General features: G+C 40.0%; 1 protein-coding gene across 1 annotated transcript in view; it reads left to right on the forward strand.

Annotated features, from left to right (window-relative positions):
- Positions 1-15,333, forward strand: part of camsap2a (calmodulin regulated spectrin-associated protein family, member 2a) — a 166,807-nt gene that overhangs the window by 132,950 nt on the left and 18,524 nt on the right. Inside the window, exons 7-9 of the mRNA XM_060830206.1 lie at positions 9,051-9,144; positions 9,799-9,904; positions 11,474-11,556. Of these exons, the coding sequence (XP_060686189.1) occupies positions 9,051-9,144; positions 9,799-9,904; positions 11,474-11,556 (283 nt within the window). The remainder of the gene's footprint in view (positions 1-9,050; positions 9,145-9,798; positions 9,905-11,473; positions 11,557-15,333) is intronic.

A 15,333-nucleotide genomic window follows, 5' to 3' on the forward strand; every position in this document is an offset into this window, starting at 1 on the left:
ATGGCTAAAGGCACTGGAGGCTGCAAAGGCTACCGTTCAGCACTGGGACTTGTGCTGCAGAACTAGTGTTCCAACCCTCATCAAGCTGTTCTGGTAAAACTACAACATTTGCCCAGGTATGTCTTGTCCACAAATGCAGTACATATCTAGTCAAGTCTACTCTCAAACATCAGCAAAGTGATGGAAAGTGTCATCAGCAGTGCTTTAATGAGGCAATTATTCACCAATAACCTGCTCTCTTAGACTCAACTTGGGTTACCCAGGCTGACTCTGCTTGTGATATTACTGTAGTCTTGGACCAAAGATGAACAAATGTGCTGATCTCCAGAGGTAAGTGAAAGTAATGCCCTTGACATCAAAGCAGCATTTGACTAAAGAGCAAAACTGGAGTTAATGGAAATCAAAAGGAAAATTCTCTGATTGAATTTATACCAAGCACAAAGAATAGTGGTTGTGACCTTTATAAGTCAATTATCTCAGGCTGGGGCATATCTGCAGATATTCCTCAAGTTTGAATCCAAGGCCGAGCCATCATCAGCTGCTTCATTATTCACCTTCTTTCCATCATAAGGTCAGAAGTTGAGATTCTTGCCAATGGTTGCATAATGTTCACTCCAATTGACACACTCAGATTCTTGAAACAGTCTATGTCCAAATGTAGAGTCAATAAAATGTAGAGCTGAAAAGACACAGCAGGTCAAACCATATCGGGGGAGCAGCAAAGTAGATGTTTCAGGTCAGGACACCTTCATCAGGATACAGATCCTAACCCGAAACATAGACATTCCTGCTCCTTTGCTGTCTGACCTGCTGTGTCTTTCCAGCTGCACATTTTATCGACTCTGACTTCCAGTATGTGCAGTCCACACTACCTCTCTGTTCAAATGTAGCAAGAGCTGGACAATATCCAGGTTAGGGAAGTCAAGTGGCAAGTAACAATGAGTATGTCCAATAAGAGGGAATCTAGCTATTGCTCCTTGACATTCATTGCCATTACTCTCACTGATTCGCTCCTTTGTCAACTTTTTGGGGTTATCATTGACCAAAAATGGAATAGGATCAGCCATCTAAATAATGTGGCTACGAGAACATGTCAGAGACAAGGAACTCTAAGGTGAGTAAATCACCACCTGACTTCCCAAAGCCTTGTCTGCTTTATACAAGATCCAAGCTTGTGATGGAATATTCTCCAATTGCCTGGAATGTATTAAGCTCCATTAGCACCTGAGAATCTCTATATCATCCAAGTCAAAGCAGCTCACTTATTTGGCAACCCATCTAACATCTTCAACATTCACTGCCTTCAGTTCTGATGCACAGTGGCAGCAGTGTGTACCAGCTGAAAGATACAGAACTCCCCAAGGCTCCTTAGACAGTATCTCCCAAACCCGTGATCCCCACCATCTAGAAGGATGAGGTCAACAGATACATATGAACATGATGACCTACAAGTTCCTTCCAAACAATTCACCATTATGGCTTGGATTGTCATCTCTTCACTATTACTTTGTCAAAAACGTATCACTCTCTCCCTAATAGCAATGCCTTTATCCCTGGACACACAGCAATTTGAGAAAACAGCTCACCATCATCATTTCCAGCAGTTGGAAATGGGGAGTAGCTGCTGGTATAGGAAATGATTCCCACATCCTCTGAATGAAGTGAAAAAAAATCTTTAATAGTCAGATAGGTCAATGGTGCTGTGATTGAAATGTGGATGTTGAAATGTTTTGATAATCGACTTGTTCGAGTTTTCTTCAGTGTTGAATCCTCATGCTGCACTTAAACTGCAGAGCCAATTGGCATGCAGAATTATCAGCTTCCATGAATTTAATCAGTCCATAAGACAAAGGAGCATCATTAGGCCAGTCAGCCCATTGAGTGTGCTTTGCCACTCAGTGATTATCTGTTAATTGTCAACTCCATTTTTCTGCCTTTTCCACAAGTGCTTTAATACCTTATTGATTAAAAACCTGTCTGTCTCAGCCTTGAATGTAGTTCATGACCAAGCCTTGACAGTCCTCTGTGGTAAAGAATTTCACAGATTCACTATCTTCTGAGAGAAAAAATTCCTCCTTATCTCTGTCTTCCTCTGACTTATGGCCTCTGATCCTAGACCCTTCCATAAGGGAAAGCAACTCCTCAGCAGCTACCTTGTTGAGACAACGAAGAATCTTATGCGTTTGAATAAGGTGACTTTTCATTTTTCTAATCTCCAAGTAGTACAGACCCAATCTAATTAACTTCTCTTTATAAGAAAATCAGTCCATACAGGGATTGATGTCGTGAATCTTTTTCAGGTTGTCTCTAATAGAGTCATAGAGACATAGAGATGTACAGCATGGAAATAGACCCTGCAATCCAATCCGTCCATGTCAACCAGATATCCCAACCCTATCTAGTCCCACCTGCTAGCACCCCGCACATATCGCTCCAAACCCTTCCTATTCATATACCCATCCAAATGCCTCTGAAATGTGGCAATTGTACCAGCCTCCACCACTTCCTCTGGCACCTCATTTCATACCCTTACCACCCTCTGCGTGAAAAAGTTGCCCCCGAGATCTCTTTTATATCTTTCCCCTCTCACCCTAAACCTATGCCGTCCAGTTCTGGACTCCCCGACCCCACGGAAAAGACTTTGTCTATTTACCCTATCCATGACTCTCATAATTTTGTAAACCTCTATAAGGTCACCCCTCAGCCTCTGACGCTCCAGGGAAAACAGCCCCAGCTGTTCAGCATCTCCCTATAGCTCAAATCCTCCAATCCTGGCAACATCCTTGTAAATCTTTTCTGGACTCTTTCAAATTTCACAACATCTTTCTGATAGGAAGGAGACCAGAATTGCACGCAATATTCCAATAGTGGCCTAACCAATGTCCTGTACAGCTGCAACATGACCTCCCAACTCCTGTACTCAATACTCTGACCAATAAAAGAAGGCATACCCAAACGCCACCTTCACTATCCTATCTACCTGCGACTCCACTTTCAAGGAGCTATGAACCTGCATTCCAAGGTCTCTTTGTTCAGCAATACTCCCTAGGACCTCACCATTAAGTGTATAAGTCCTGCTAAGATTTGCTTTCCCAAAATGCAGCACCTCGCATTTATCTGAATTAAACTCCATCTGCCACTTCTCAGCCCGTTGGCCCATCTGGTTAAGATCCTGTTGTAATTTGAGGTAACCCTCTTCGCCATCCACTACACCTCCAATTTTGGTGTCATCTGCAAACTTACTAACTGTGCCTCTTATGCTCGCATCCAAATCATTTATGTAAATGACAAAAAGTAGAGGACCTGATCCTTGTGGCATGACAGATTACATTTCCTTGCATAAATATTCCAGATGTAGTGTGAGTCGTGCCTTGTATAGCTTGAGCAAGACTTTCATCTTTATTTCATTCCCTTTCAAATAAAGGCCAACATTCCATTTACTTTCCCTTTTACCTGCCTAACCTGTATGTTATTTTTGAGGTTTAGCTTGAACACTCTTTGCTGGAGCTTTCTGCAGTTTGTGTTCATTTAAATAATATTCAGTACCTCTATTCTTCCTGCCAAACTGCATAACATTATTGTTTCCCACATTTTTTTCCATCCACCAAGTTTTTGCCCATTCACTTAACCGTTTGAATCCTCTTTGTCATCCTCATCACTTGCCTTCATACCTATTTCCGTGACATTTGCAAACTTGACATTCACTTTAAAAATCCAAGTCACGTATATGTATTGTAAATAATTGTGACATGAGCACTGATTCCTGAAGCACTCTGTTTACGTGTCATCCAGAAAGTGCACCCCTATCCCTAACTCTGTCTCCTCTATTAGTAAACCAATCCTCTGACCATGCTGATTGTACTATACTATACAGATGGGTTTTTTTCTTAAGTGGCCTAGTGTGTGGTTTCAAATGCTATGAAAATCCAAATTACTCATTCTCCTTTTGCTATCCTGCTTCTGTGGCTTCAACAAATTTTAATGGAATAAAATGAAGGCATAATTTCCCTCTCATGAAGTTATGATTGATTATGTTATGAATTTTTAAATGCTCTGTTAATATACCCTTTATAATCAATTCCAACAATTCACCAATAGCAGACATTAAATTAACTGGCCTCTAGTTACTTGTTTTTAGTTAGCTTCACTTTTTGAATGGAGGTGTTACATTGGCAATTATTGAATCCTCTGGGGGTTGTTTTCCAGAATCTGAGGAAGATTATGATCAGTGCATCCACTGTATTTGTAGTTACTTCATTTCAAGTTGTTCTGTGCATTACATCAGATCCAAGGGACCTGTCAGCTTTTAATCCCATTCGCTTCCTTAGTATTTTTTCTCTCGTGATAATGATTATATTTATTTTCCCTTCCCCTTTTATCCTTAGACTTAGTATTTTTGGAACGCTGGTAGTGTTGCCTACCATGAAGACTGTTGCAATATATTTGTTCAGTTCTTCTGTCATTCCCTGATTCCCTATTATTATTTTCCCAGTCTCATTCACTCAGAGATTCTGGTCCATTTAGGCATCTATCTTGGTTTTTATGGAAGCTCTTGCTGTTCATCTTGATATTACTTGCAAGTTAAGTTTCATTTTTATTTTCTTTCTCTTTATTACTTTTTTTGTTGGTTTTTAAAACTTTTCCAATCCTGTGTTTTACCACTAATCTTTGCCATACTGTATGGTTTTATTTTTTCAATTTGATGCTTTCAACTTTGTTGGTTCACTATGGTTGGCTTATCCCATTCCTAAAATCCTTGTTTCCCATAGTGGTACATCTTCATTGTGAGTCATAAACTGTATTCATAAATGTCTCCCATTGCTCCACTTTTGCTGTTGAATCTTTTCTCAATCCATTCCAGTTAACTCTGGCCCCATTCCTTTGTAACTGCTCTGACTTAAACTTTGTACATTTGTTTCTGAATCCTAAACTAAATACCAAAATCTGACCTGTTATGGCCACTGCTTCCGAGGGGATCTTTTATTCTGATATTGTCTATTAAATTTGCCTCATTTCACATTACCGGATCCAAAATAGTCTGAACATCTTGTTATTAGACATGGTCTCGAATACCCTGTAGGAAATCTTCCTTTGTGGCTACCTCTGTCAATTTGACTTCCCAATCTCTTGATTAATGTGTTGCCTTTTTTATATGCCCTAATTATGTCTTGATGTGTTCTCTGTCCTGTCATATACCTATTTTTAGGAACCAATGGGCTACTCCTGCCAATGTCTGTTTACCCTTATTATTACTTAGTTCTACTCATGTGGATCCTATATCTCCCTGTTCAAGATCAGCTCCTGTTATTGCAATTACTTCATCATCCATGAGTAAAACTACTCAGTCACTCATTCCTTCCTGTCCTTTAGAAAATCCACTTACATCTTTTCACCAGGTCTCCATAATGGCTATAAGATCATAATCTTTAATGAACCAGAGAGGCACTTAACAGGGTGTTAATGCAGTTTTCCCTAATAATCATAATGTGCAATAGTAAACAGGAAATTAATTAAATCTAGTTATGAAACTTTATAAAAAGGCTTCCCATGCTCCCCATAAGTTTGTAAATAGTTTTATTATTCCTCATTGTATTCGATGGCAAAAAGGATTCAGATTATTAACTGTTGTCTCGGGAAAGTAATTCTGCAAAATTATCGTTCTGATAATTCATTTTAAATTGTATAGTCATACAATTAATTGTCTGAACTTTACTGGAGTGATTGTGAGTTGGAATGATTTCCTGTACATGTTTCTGTCAGAACTGACCTATGGATTGTTAACCACTACAAAGGTATGGAATGAGAGTGTGTTTGTAACACGAATATCATCCAAGGTGCAAGTTTGCACAAGGTTACTGCTCCAGAACCATTTTAACTATTTTCAGAAAATAAACCTTCATATCTTATCAGTGATGGAATTTACGTCAATGACTGCACTGATCTTTATAAAATAAATTGATCAAATGACTGAACAAATATGAAAGTTCCCAGTTCTTCTTTACATCTCCCAAGTGCATCAGACTTTTATTTCAACTTATCATTCATCTGGCAGTATTTTAAAAAGTCAATTTCTGTGAATGGATTGAGTATAGATCAAATAGGCGGAAGTGGGTACTGCAGATGCTGGAAATTAGAGTCACGATTAGAGTGGTGGTGGAAAAACACAGCTGGTCCGGCAGCATCCGAGGAGCAGGAAAATCGAAGTTTCTGGCAAAAGCCCTTCATCAGGAATGAGGTTGGGAGCCTTGGGAATGGAGAGATAAATGGGAGGGGGCGGGGAAAAAGGTAGCTGAGAGTGCCTTAATAGGTGGATGGAGGTGGGGGTAAAGGTGATAGGTCAGAGAGGATCAAAGGTGAGGAATGGTAGAAGAGTCAGAAAGGGCCCCTCCACCTCTTTCCATAAGGAATTTTCCAAACAGCAAGTTTGGACCACAAGGAGTAGTTGACAGAGATAACATTTCATTATTTTTCTACACTTGCCTTAAAATTTTTGAAATGAGGTTCACCGGTCTGGGGGTGAAGACAAAGCAGTGAGATCAGACTTTGTTAGCTATAACAAAATACTGGCACTGACGTGATGGGAACTTGTTCTGTGCCATAAACCACTGTTTGGTCAGTTATCTCTCCCAGAAGAAAAAGATACTTGGTTTAGGAAAAAGTGCAAACAGGTATGATCTTCTAAGAGAGAACAGAACATGCTTTACTTCTCTGTATGTCATACTTGATTGGGAATGTTTGATGATGCTATTAAAAGTCAAATGGAATTAAACCCAGTTATAAAACTTCATGACAAGTTTTTTTTTCTTGTCAGCAATAATTGCTTTATTATCCCTGTTCTTATTCAGCCAGATTGACAACATGAGCCAGATTGACGATTCCTATCTCAGGAATACTGATGTATTTGAATTAGTTGTCTTTCTGACAGACAAAATGATCTGCAGTTTTTGATGATGAAATCGGTTGCTCTATTTTGAATAATGTGACAATCAACAGTCTGTTTTTACTGAACTCCTGATGAATTGTGTTCCTGAGTTCTAATGTTTCTCATTGAGGTGAACATTTTGTGCTGTGCATGAACTTTTGTCTCGGATTATAAATTCACACAAATTATCTGCCAGATATGCAAACGATTAATTCTCAACAAACCTGTGCTGAAACAGAGAAATATAGAAGAAGTAGTAATGCATATTTTGGATCAAATGGTTCATATGGGAACAGACAGACAGACAGCTATCCACACCAATGAAGACAATTTTTTAGAATCTGCTAAAGAGGTTTTCCATGCATGTACAAACATTTTTTGAACTGCAACTACTACAGAAAGCAATCTGCAGGTAATGCAAGCTGTCATATTAGTCATAAGACATTCACTGAGATCTGTTTGTTTAATTACTAAAGGAGAGATGTGCCCAAACAATTTATTCATAACCAAAGATATTAAATTTTGTCATCTCACCACAAAATCGATCGAGTAAGTTGTCGTCATTCAACTCATTTTCTGTTCTTCCCTATTCTTGTTGTTCATGTAACATTTCTATTCTGCTCGGTAGTGCTACCAATGGCATCTTTTGTGACTGTGTGTATTATCCCTCCTTGACCTCTCCAGACTGTTTGGCTTAATCCATCTTCATTCTCCGTCTTTCAAGGATGATTTTTATGGCACTTTATTGGAGCTCAACTACTCTAATACTTTTCTTGTTAGACTTTAAATCCATTCTCCATATTCTAACTCTTCAGAACCTTGTGTTCAGCAGAACCTTAAGCAAACTTCATTACATTATTGCCAATTGACCTCATTCAACTTCATTGGCTTTTTCATCCAAATGACTGAATTCACAATCTTTGCTGTCATCTACATGTCCCTTCAGAGCCTTGCCCCTTGCTATCTTAACATCCTTCTGCAGTCCCAAACATTAGCATTTACCTATCACTTCATTTCCACCTTCTTTACATTAGCCTGTCTATCTATCCACTCCACTCTACCTTCAACAGCAGACTTATGGCTCCAGACTGTGGAAACTTATACTCCAACCATTATCTCTGTTGTTTCCTTTGAAGGGTTTCTAAAAATGTGCATTTTTGACAGTCTATTTGGTCATCTCTGATTTTTCTCTCAATAATACTATTTTTCAGGTTCACTTTTGTGAAGTCCTTTCGATTAGTTTAATGATATAACAACTTTCATTTATATTACCATTTAATTATAATACAACAATTAACCGTTTACAAGAATGTCACTTGAATATTGCTGAAAAGAGACACATTTTATTGAAACTTATCATCGTGCATTCATTAGGACAATTCACAAGAATACTTTGCAAGGAGAAACCATCATGTATACTGTGTGAGAGGAGAGTGCTGATTGGTTAGCAACGATACTCTGATTTGTTGAAGCATTACTGTGGAGAATGCTCCAGTTAATGATGACTAAGTTAATTGCCAAACTTTGTTTAAATATTAAACCAGGCAGTTTACTTGACCCTGATTGGGCAGGATATTGCTCTGAGAAATTAACCAATGAATGGCTGACACCTCTTTTGATCACTTGAAACCAGATCAGGGCATGTACATGTTATTTCTCTCTGCAAAGGGTATTATGTAGTAACATATGTTGCTTCCAGTACAAGGGCTCCACAGTATGAACCCATCTGACAATCCTAAATTAGCTGTCAGCAAAATGGTTTGTACACCCAGGATTATTTGGCAAATGTTATGCAATCATGGAATCACATCTAATGTTCGACACTGCATTGTGAGTTTTGCAAGCACAGGCAGACTGTCAGTAGATTGTTTGTTGAAAATAGCCAAAGGAATATTTTGTTTGATACAATCTGCCTGTCTTTGGCATGTCCAGCCCACATACCTGGTGTTATACCAACACTGAAATTTAGGTACCACATTATTCATTTGTATGATAGGCAGAATGGGGCAATGCCATCAAGTCCAAAAGACATTTCATTGCAAAATATATGGATGTGTTTTGTATTACCAATTTTCTTTTATCGAAGAAATTGTTCAGTCTTTTATTCTTTCTTTTTCTATCTTTGCAGAATAATTACCTAGTATTTATGGCAGAGTTGTTCTGGTGGTTTGAAGTGGTGAAGCCCTCTTTTGTGCAACCTAGACTGCTGCCTCAAGTTGAAGGTACATGCTTGAAATCTGCATGTGTCATGTAGTGTTGTGCCTGTGATGTTGATTAACTCTGTATATAGCATTAAAGCTTTCGGAGAGTTTTGTGATGTAGAAGACGTCTACTGTTGAGGCTTTCTTTCTCCCACTTAAAAGATCACATGTTCAGTCCGTCTTCATCTTTTAATCCAGATCCACTTTCCCACTTTTTGGCCTACCACTGAGTTGTCTTTGTGATGACTGTGGTGAAGTTCTCTGTCTAGATGCTGACACCTTCCCAGCTAAAGCAAGGTAGCTGGAGCTGAAACAAGTGGGCTAAGATTTTTATGTGCGAAACATGTTAAGGAATGAGGAATGTTAAATTGAAGCTGTCACGCTGGCAGAATAAGTAAAAAGGGGAAGCTAGAAGTTACTTTGGAGAATGATACTAGGAATTAAATGATCTCTGCTCTAAAAAAAATGATATTAGGAATAAATATACTCTGATTATTGTTATTCAAGTACATTGCAATTTTGAAAGAAATATTTTAATGTCACTGTATGGTTTCTTCAAAAATTCAAAATTGTGGTAAATTGCATTTGATTTGAATCAGTGTTTTTTGCTTCCTCGTGGTATTAAATGGTAGCTTTGTATTTCTGAAAATGTTAAATGTCCAACTTTACCCACAGTTGAACCGCTCCATCCAATAAGGAATGTCCCTGCTGCTTTCCCAATTTCAAATGCTACCAGGAAAAGTTTCACAGATGCTTCTCCCAACACTGATTTTGGATGCGGGTAGGTGTTTTGGTAATACATTTCAGAACATATTCCAAGCAAAGTAAATGATTTCCAAGTTATATGTATACAGTTTTTCAGCATTGACTTGGATTAGTTTGGTAAATGTTACACTCAGTTGATGTGTACGTGGGGCAATATCAAGTGGTATATGAGGCAGTGGAATCGTTAGGTGATGTAGCCTGATCAGATAATCTTAAAGTTGATATTCGGATTAGACTCTGCCTTGGTTTCATCAAAGTCTTAAATGAATACTTTTCTTCTGAGTGCACAGAGGAGAAAGACTTTGTAGCTGGGGATTTCAGTTGGGGTGGAAAGAGTAGACAACTTGTGAAGATTAATAAGGAGGAAGTATTAGATGTTTTAAGAGTGAAATAGGTGCATAAATCCTGAGGGCCTGATGAGATGTATCCCAGGCTGCTATGGGAGGCAAGGGAGGAGATTGCTGGGACATTGACAGATATATTTAATACTTCACTGGCCACAGGTAAAGTGCCAGATGAGTGGAAGAAGCTAAAGTGGTTCCTTTGTTCAAGATGAGGAGCAGTGGTTTCCAGGAGACCAGAGGGAAAACTAATTTGAGGGGATGATAGGTATATGGAATGTGCTGCCCAAGAGGGTTGTAAAGGCAGTAGTCTTGCAAGATTAAAGAAGCATCTAGATGAGTACTTAAAATCCCAGAACATTGTAGTCTATGGACCAAGTGCATGTAAATGGAATGAGTATAGTTTGGTGTTTGTAGATCGGCAAAGACTTGGTGGGCTGAAGGGTCTGTTTATGTGCTGTATGTCAATGAAAATGCTTGGTTTTAAGAATGGATTTTTAGGAATGGATAATTATTCAACCTCTCATCATAGATTCCTTAATTCTTATGATGCCCATTTCTTTAATGTATTCTGTTGGGAAGTTAGAAAATCAGATAATGAATTAACAGCAGCTTTGTACACCATCTTAATAGTTAGTGGAGATATAGTTACAGAACGGGTACATATGACAGGTTGCCGTTTAATAATTACCGTTGAAAAATTTGACGCTGAAAAAGCACAGCAGGTCAGGCAGTTTCTGAGGAGCAGAAGAATCGACATTTCAGGCAAATTCCCTTCATCAGGAATATGGGGGAGGTGGGGGAAGGGGGTTGAGAGATAAATAGGAGGGTGGGGGTGGGGCTGGTGGTGGGGGGGGAAGGTAGCTGGGAAGGCGATAGATAGATGCAGGTTGGTGGGGGGATATTTTGAAAGTTCAGAGGAGAGGATAGAATGGATAAGTGGGAAGGAAGATGAATAGGTAGGACAGTTCAAGAGGGAAATGTTGATATGAAAGGTTGGATCTGGGAGAGGTGTGGGTGAGCAATTGAGGAAACTAGTGAAATCAACGTTGATGCTGTGTGGTTTTTTTTAATAATTACAATCCATCATGTCTTTTTGAGGGACACTATGCTCACTCACTACAGAAAAATATCTACTGTTTTATGCAACAAAATGTGAAGTGTAAAGACTATTTTGTGAGTTTCCTATGAGTAGTAAACTAGAAATATTATTTCTATTTATACAATTTTTGCTTTCATTTCAGCAAAGTGAGTCCAACATTTTTGCCATCACAGCCACTCCTGCCCCTACGACATACTCAGCACCGTCCTCATACATCTGACTCAGGTATAAATATCCCTTACATTATTTTGTGACATAAAGTTTGAATTTTAAAACGGTTTATCAAATTCTGGCTACCATCTGAAATTGATTCCACAAACCTCCATATCCTGTGTTTCAGCAAATGTGGTGTGGTTAGATCATTGAAAAAAGGAGAAAGTGAGGACTGCAGATGCTGGAGATCAGAGCTTAAAAATGCGTTTCTGGAAAAGTGCAGGAAGAAGGGCTTATGTCCGAAACGTCGATTCTCCTGCTCCTTTGATGCTGCCTGACCTGCTGCGCTTTTTCAGCAATACATTTTTAAGCTTAGATCATTGAAAGCAGAGATCTGATCAATAAGAGTGACACTTGGCTTTTAAATAAAACTCTTTAATGCAAACTTGTCAGTAATCTGAAGGCTCCTGTGAGGAAGTTGCACAGTTCATCAATGTCACCAACACATTCCATCCTCACCTCAAATTCACCTGGATCATCTCGGACACCTCGCTCCCCTACCTGGACTTCTCCATCTCCATTTAGAGTCATGGAGTCATAGAAATGTACAGCATGGAAACAGACCTTCAGTCCAACCCGTCCATGCCGACCAGATATCCCAACCCAATCTAGTCCCATCTGCCAGCACCCGGCCCATATCCCTCCAAAACCTTCCTATTCATATAACCATCCAAATGCCTCTTAAATGTTGCAATTATACCAGCCTCCACCATAACCTCTGGCAGCTCATTCCATACACGTACCACCCTCTGCGTGAAAATGTTGCCCCTTAGGTCTCTTTTATATCTTTCCCTGCTCACCCTAAACCAAGCCCTCTAGTTCTGGACTTCGTGACCCCAGGGAAACGACTTTGTCTATTTATCCTATCCGTGCCCCTCAATTTTATAAACCTCCATAAGGTCACCCCTCAGCCTCCGACGCTGCAGGGAAAACAGCCCCAACCTGTTCAGCCGCTCCCTGTAGCTCAGATCCTCCGCCTCTGGCAACATCCTTGTAAATCTTTTCTGAACCCTTTCAAGTTTCACAACATCCTTCCGATGGGAAGGAGACTAGAATTGCACACAATATTCCAACAGTGGTCTAACCAATGTCCTGTACAGCCGCAACATGACCTCCCAACTCCTGTACTCAGTACTGTGACCAATTAAGGAAAGCATACCAAATACCGCCTTCAGTATCCTATTTACCTGCGACTCCACTTTCAAGGAGTTATGAACCTGCACTTCAAGGTCTCTTTGTTCAGCAACACTCCCTAGGACCTTACCATTAAGTGTATAAATCCTGCTAAGATTTGCTTTCCCAAAATGCAGCACCTCGCATTTATCTGAATTAAACTCCATCTGCCACTTCTCAGCCCATTGGCCCATCTGGTCCAGATCCTGTTCTAATCTGAGATAACCCTCTTCATTGTTGACTACACCTCCAATTTTGGTGTCATCTGCAAACTTAGTAACTGTACCTATTACGCTCACATCAAAATCATTTATGTAAATGACAAAAAGTAGAGGGCCCAGCACTGATCCTTGTGGCACTCCACTGGTCACAGGCCTCCAGTCTGAAAAACAACCCTCCACTACCACCCTCTGTCTTCTACCTTTGAGCCAGTTCTGTATCCAAATGGCTAGTTCTCCCTATATTCCGTGAGATCTAACCTTGCCAATCAGTCTCCCATGGAGAACCTTGTCGAACGCCTTACTGAAGTCCATATCGATTACATCTACTGCTCTGCCCTCATCGCTCTTGTTTGTTACTTCAAAAAAATCAATCAAGATTGTGAGACATGATTTCCCACGCACAAAGCCATGTTGACTATCCCTAATCAGTCATTGCCTTTCCAAATACATGTACTTCCTGTCCCTCAGGATTCCCTCCAACAACTTTCCCACCACTGAGGTCAGGCTCACAGGTCTATAGTTCCCTGGCTTGTCTTTACTGCCCTTCTTAAACAGTGGCACCACGTTTGCCAACCTCCAGTCGTCTGGCACCTCACCTGTGACTATCGATGATACAAATATCTCAGCAAGAGACCCAGCAATCACTTCTCTAGCTTCCCACAGAGTTCTTGGATACACCTGATCAGGTCCTGGGGATTTATCCACTTTTAACCGTTTCAAGACATCCAGCACTTCCTCCTCTGTAATCTGGATATTTTGCAAGATGTCACCATCTATTTCCCGACAGTCTATATTTCCATTCCTTTTCCAATGTAAATACTGATGCAAAATATTCATTTAGTATCTACCCCATTTTCTCTGGATTCTTGTTATTCTCTCCCTAGTTACCCTTTTGTCTTTAATATATTTGTAAAAACCCTTTGGATTTTCCTAATTCTATTTGCCACGCTATCTCATGTCCCCGCTTTGCCCTCCTGATTTCCCTCTGAAGTATACTCCTACTTCTTTTATACTCTTCTAAGGATTCACTTGACTATCCTGCCTATACCTGACATATGCTTCCTTCTTTTTCTTAAACAAACCCTCAATTCCTTTAGTCACCCAGCATTCCCTATACCTAACAGCCTTCCCTTTCACCCTGACAGGAATATAGTTTCTCTGGATTCTTGTTATCTCATTTCTGAAGGTTTCCCATTTTCCAACCATCCCTTTACCCGCGAACATCTGCCTCCAATCAGCTTTTGAAAGTTCTTGCCTAATACCGTCAAAATTGGCCTTTCTCCAATTTAGACCTCCAACTTTTAGATCTGGTCTATCCTTTTCCATCACTATTTTAAAACAAATAGAATTATGGTCGCTGGCCCCAAAGTGCTCCCCCACTGACACCTCAGTCACCTGCTCTGCCTTATTTCCCAAGAGTAGGTCATGTTTTGCACCTTCTCTTGTAGGTACATCCACATACTGAATCAGAAAATTGTCTTGTACACACTTAACAAATTCCTCTCCATCTTTAACACCATGGCAGTTCCAGTCGATGATTGGAAAGTTTAAATCCCCTACTATAACTACCCTATTATTCTTACAGATAGCTGAGATCTCCTTACAAGTTTGTTTCTCAATTTCTCTGACTATTAGGGGATCTATAATACAATCTCCAGTAAGGTGATCATCCCTTTCTTATTTCTCAGTTCCAACCAAATAGCTACCCTGGATGTATTTCCAGGAATATCTTCCCTCAGTACAGCTGTAATGCTATCCCTGATCAAAAATGCCACTCCCTCTCCTCTCTTGTCTCCCTTTCTATCCTTCCTGTAGCATTTGTATCCTGGAACATTAAGTTGCCAGTCCTGTCCATCCCTGAGCCATGTTTCTGTAATTGCTATGATATCCCGGTCCCATGTTCCTAACCATGCCCTGAGTTCATCTGCCTTCCCTGTTAGGCCCCTTGCATTGAAATAAATGCAGTTTAATTTATTTGTCCTACCTTGTCCCTGCCTGCCCTGACTGTTTGTTTGACTCGCTTCTGTTCTCAGCTGTACCCGTCTCAGATCGATCTCTGTCCTCACTATCTCCCTGGGTCCCACCCTCCATCTTACTAGTTTAAATCCTCCCAAGCAGTTCTAGCAAATTTTCCTGCCAGTATGTTAGTCCCCTTCCAATTTATGTGCAATCCGTCCGTCCTTATACAGGTCACTTCTACCCCAAAAGAGATTCCAATGATCCATAAATGTGAATCCTTCTTTCATACACCAGCTCCTCAGCCATGCATTCATCTGCTCTATCCTCATTCCTGCCCTCACTAGCTCGTAGCACTGGGAGTAATCAGATATTACTACCCTTGAGGACCTCCTTTTTAAATTCCTGTCTAACTTCTGGCATCAGACTCAACATGGAC

The sequence above is a fragment of the Hemiscyllium ocellatum genome, chromosome 9 (assembly GCF_020745735.1).
Source record: "Hemiscyllium ocellatum isolate sHemOce1 chromosome 9, sHemOce1.pat.X.cur, whole genome shotgun sequence".
NCBI classification, from domain to species: domain Eukaryota; kingdom Metazoa; phylum Chordata; class Chondrichthyes; order Orectolobiformes; family Hemiscylliidae; genus Hemiscyllium; species Hemiscyllium ocellatum.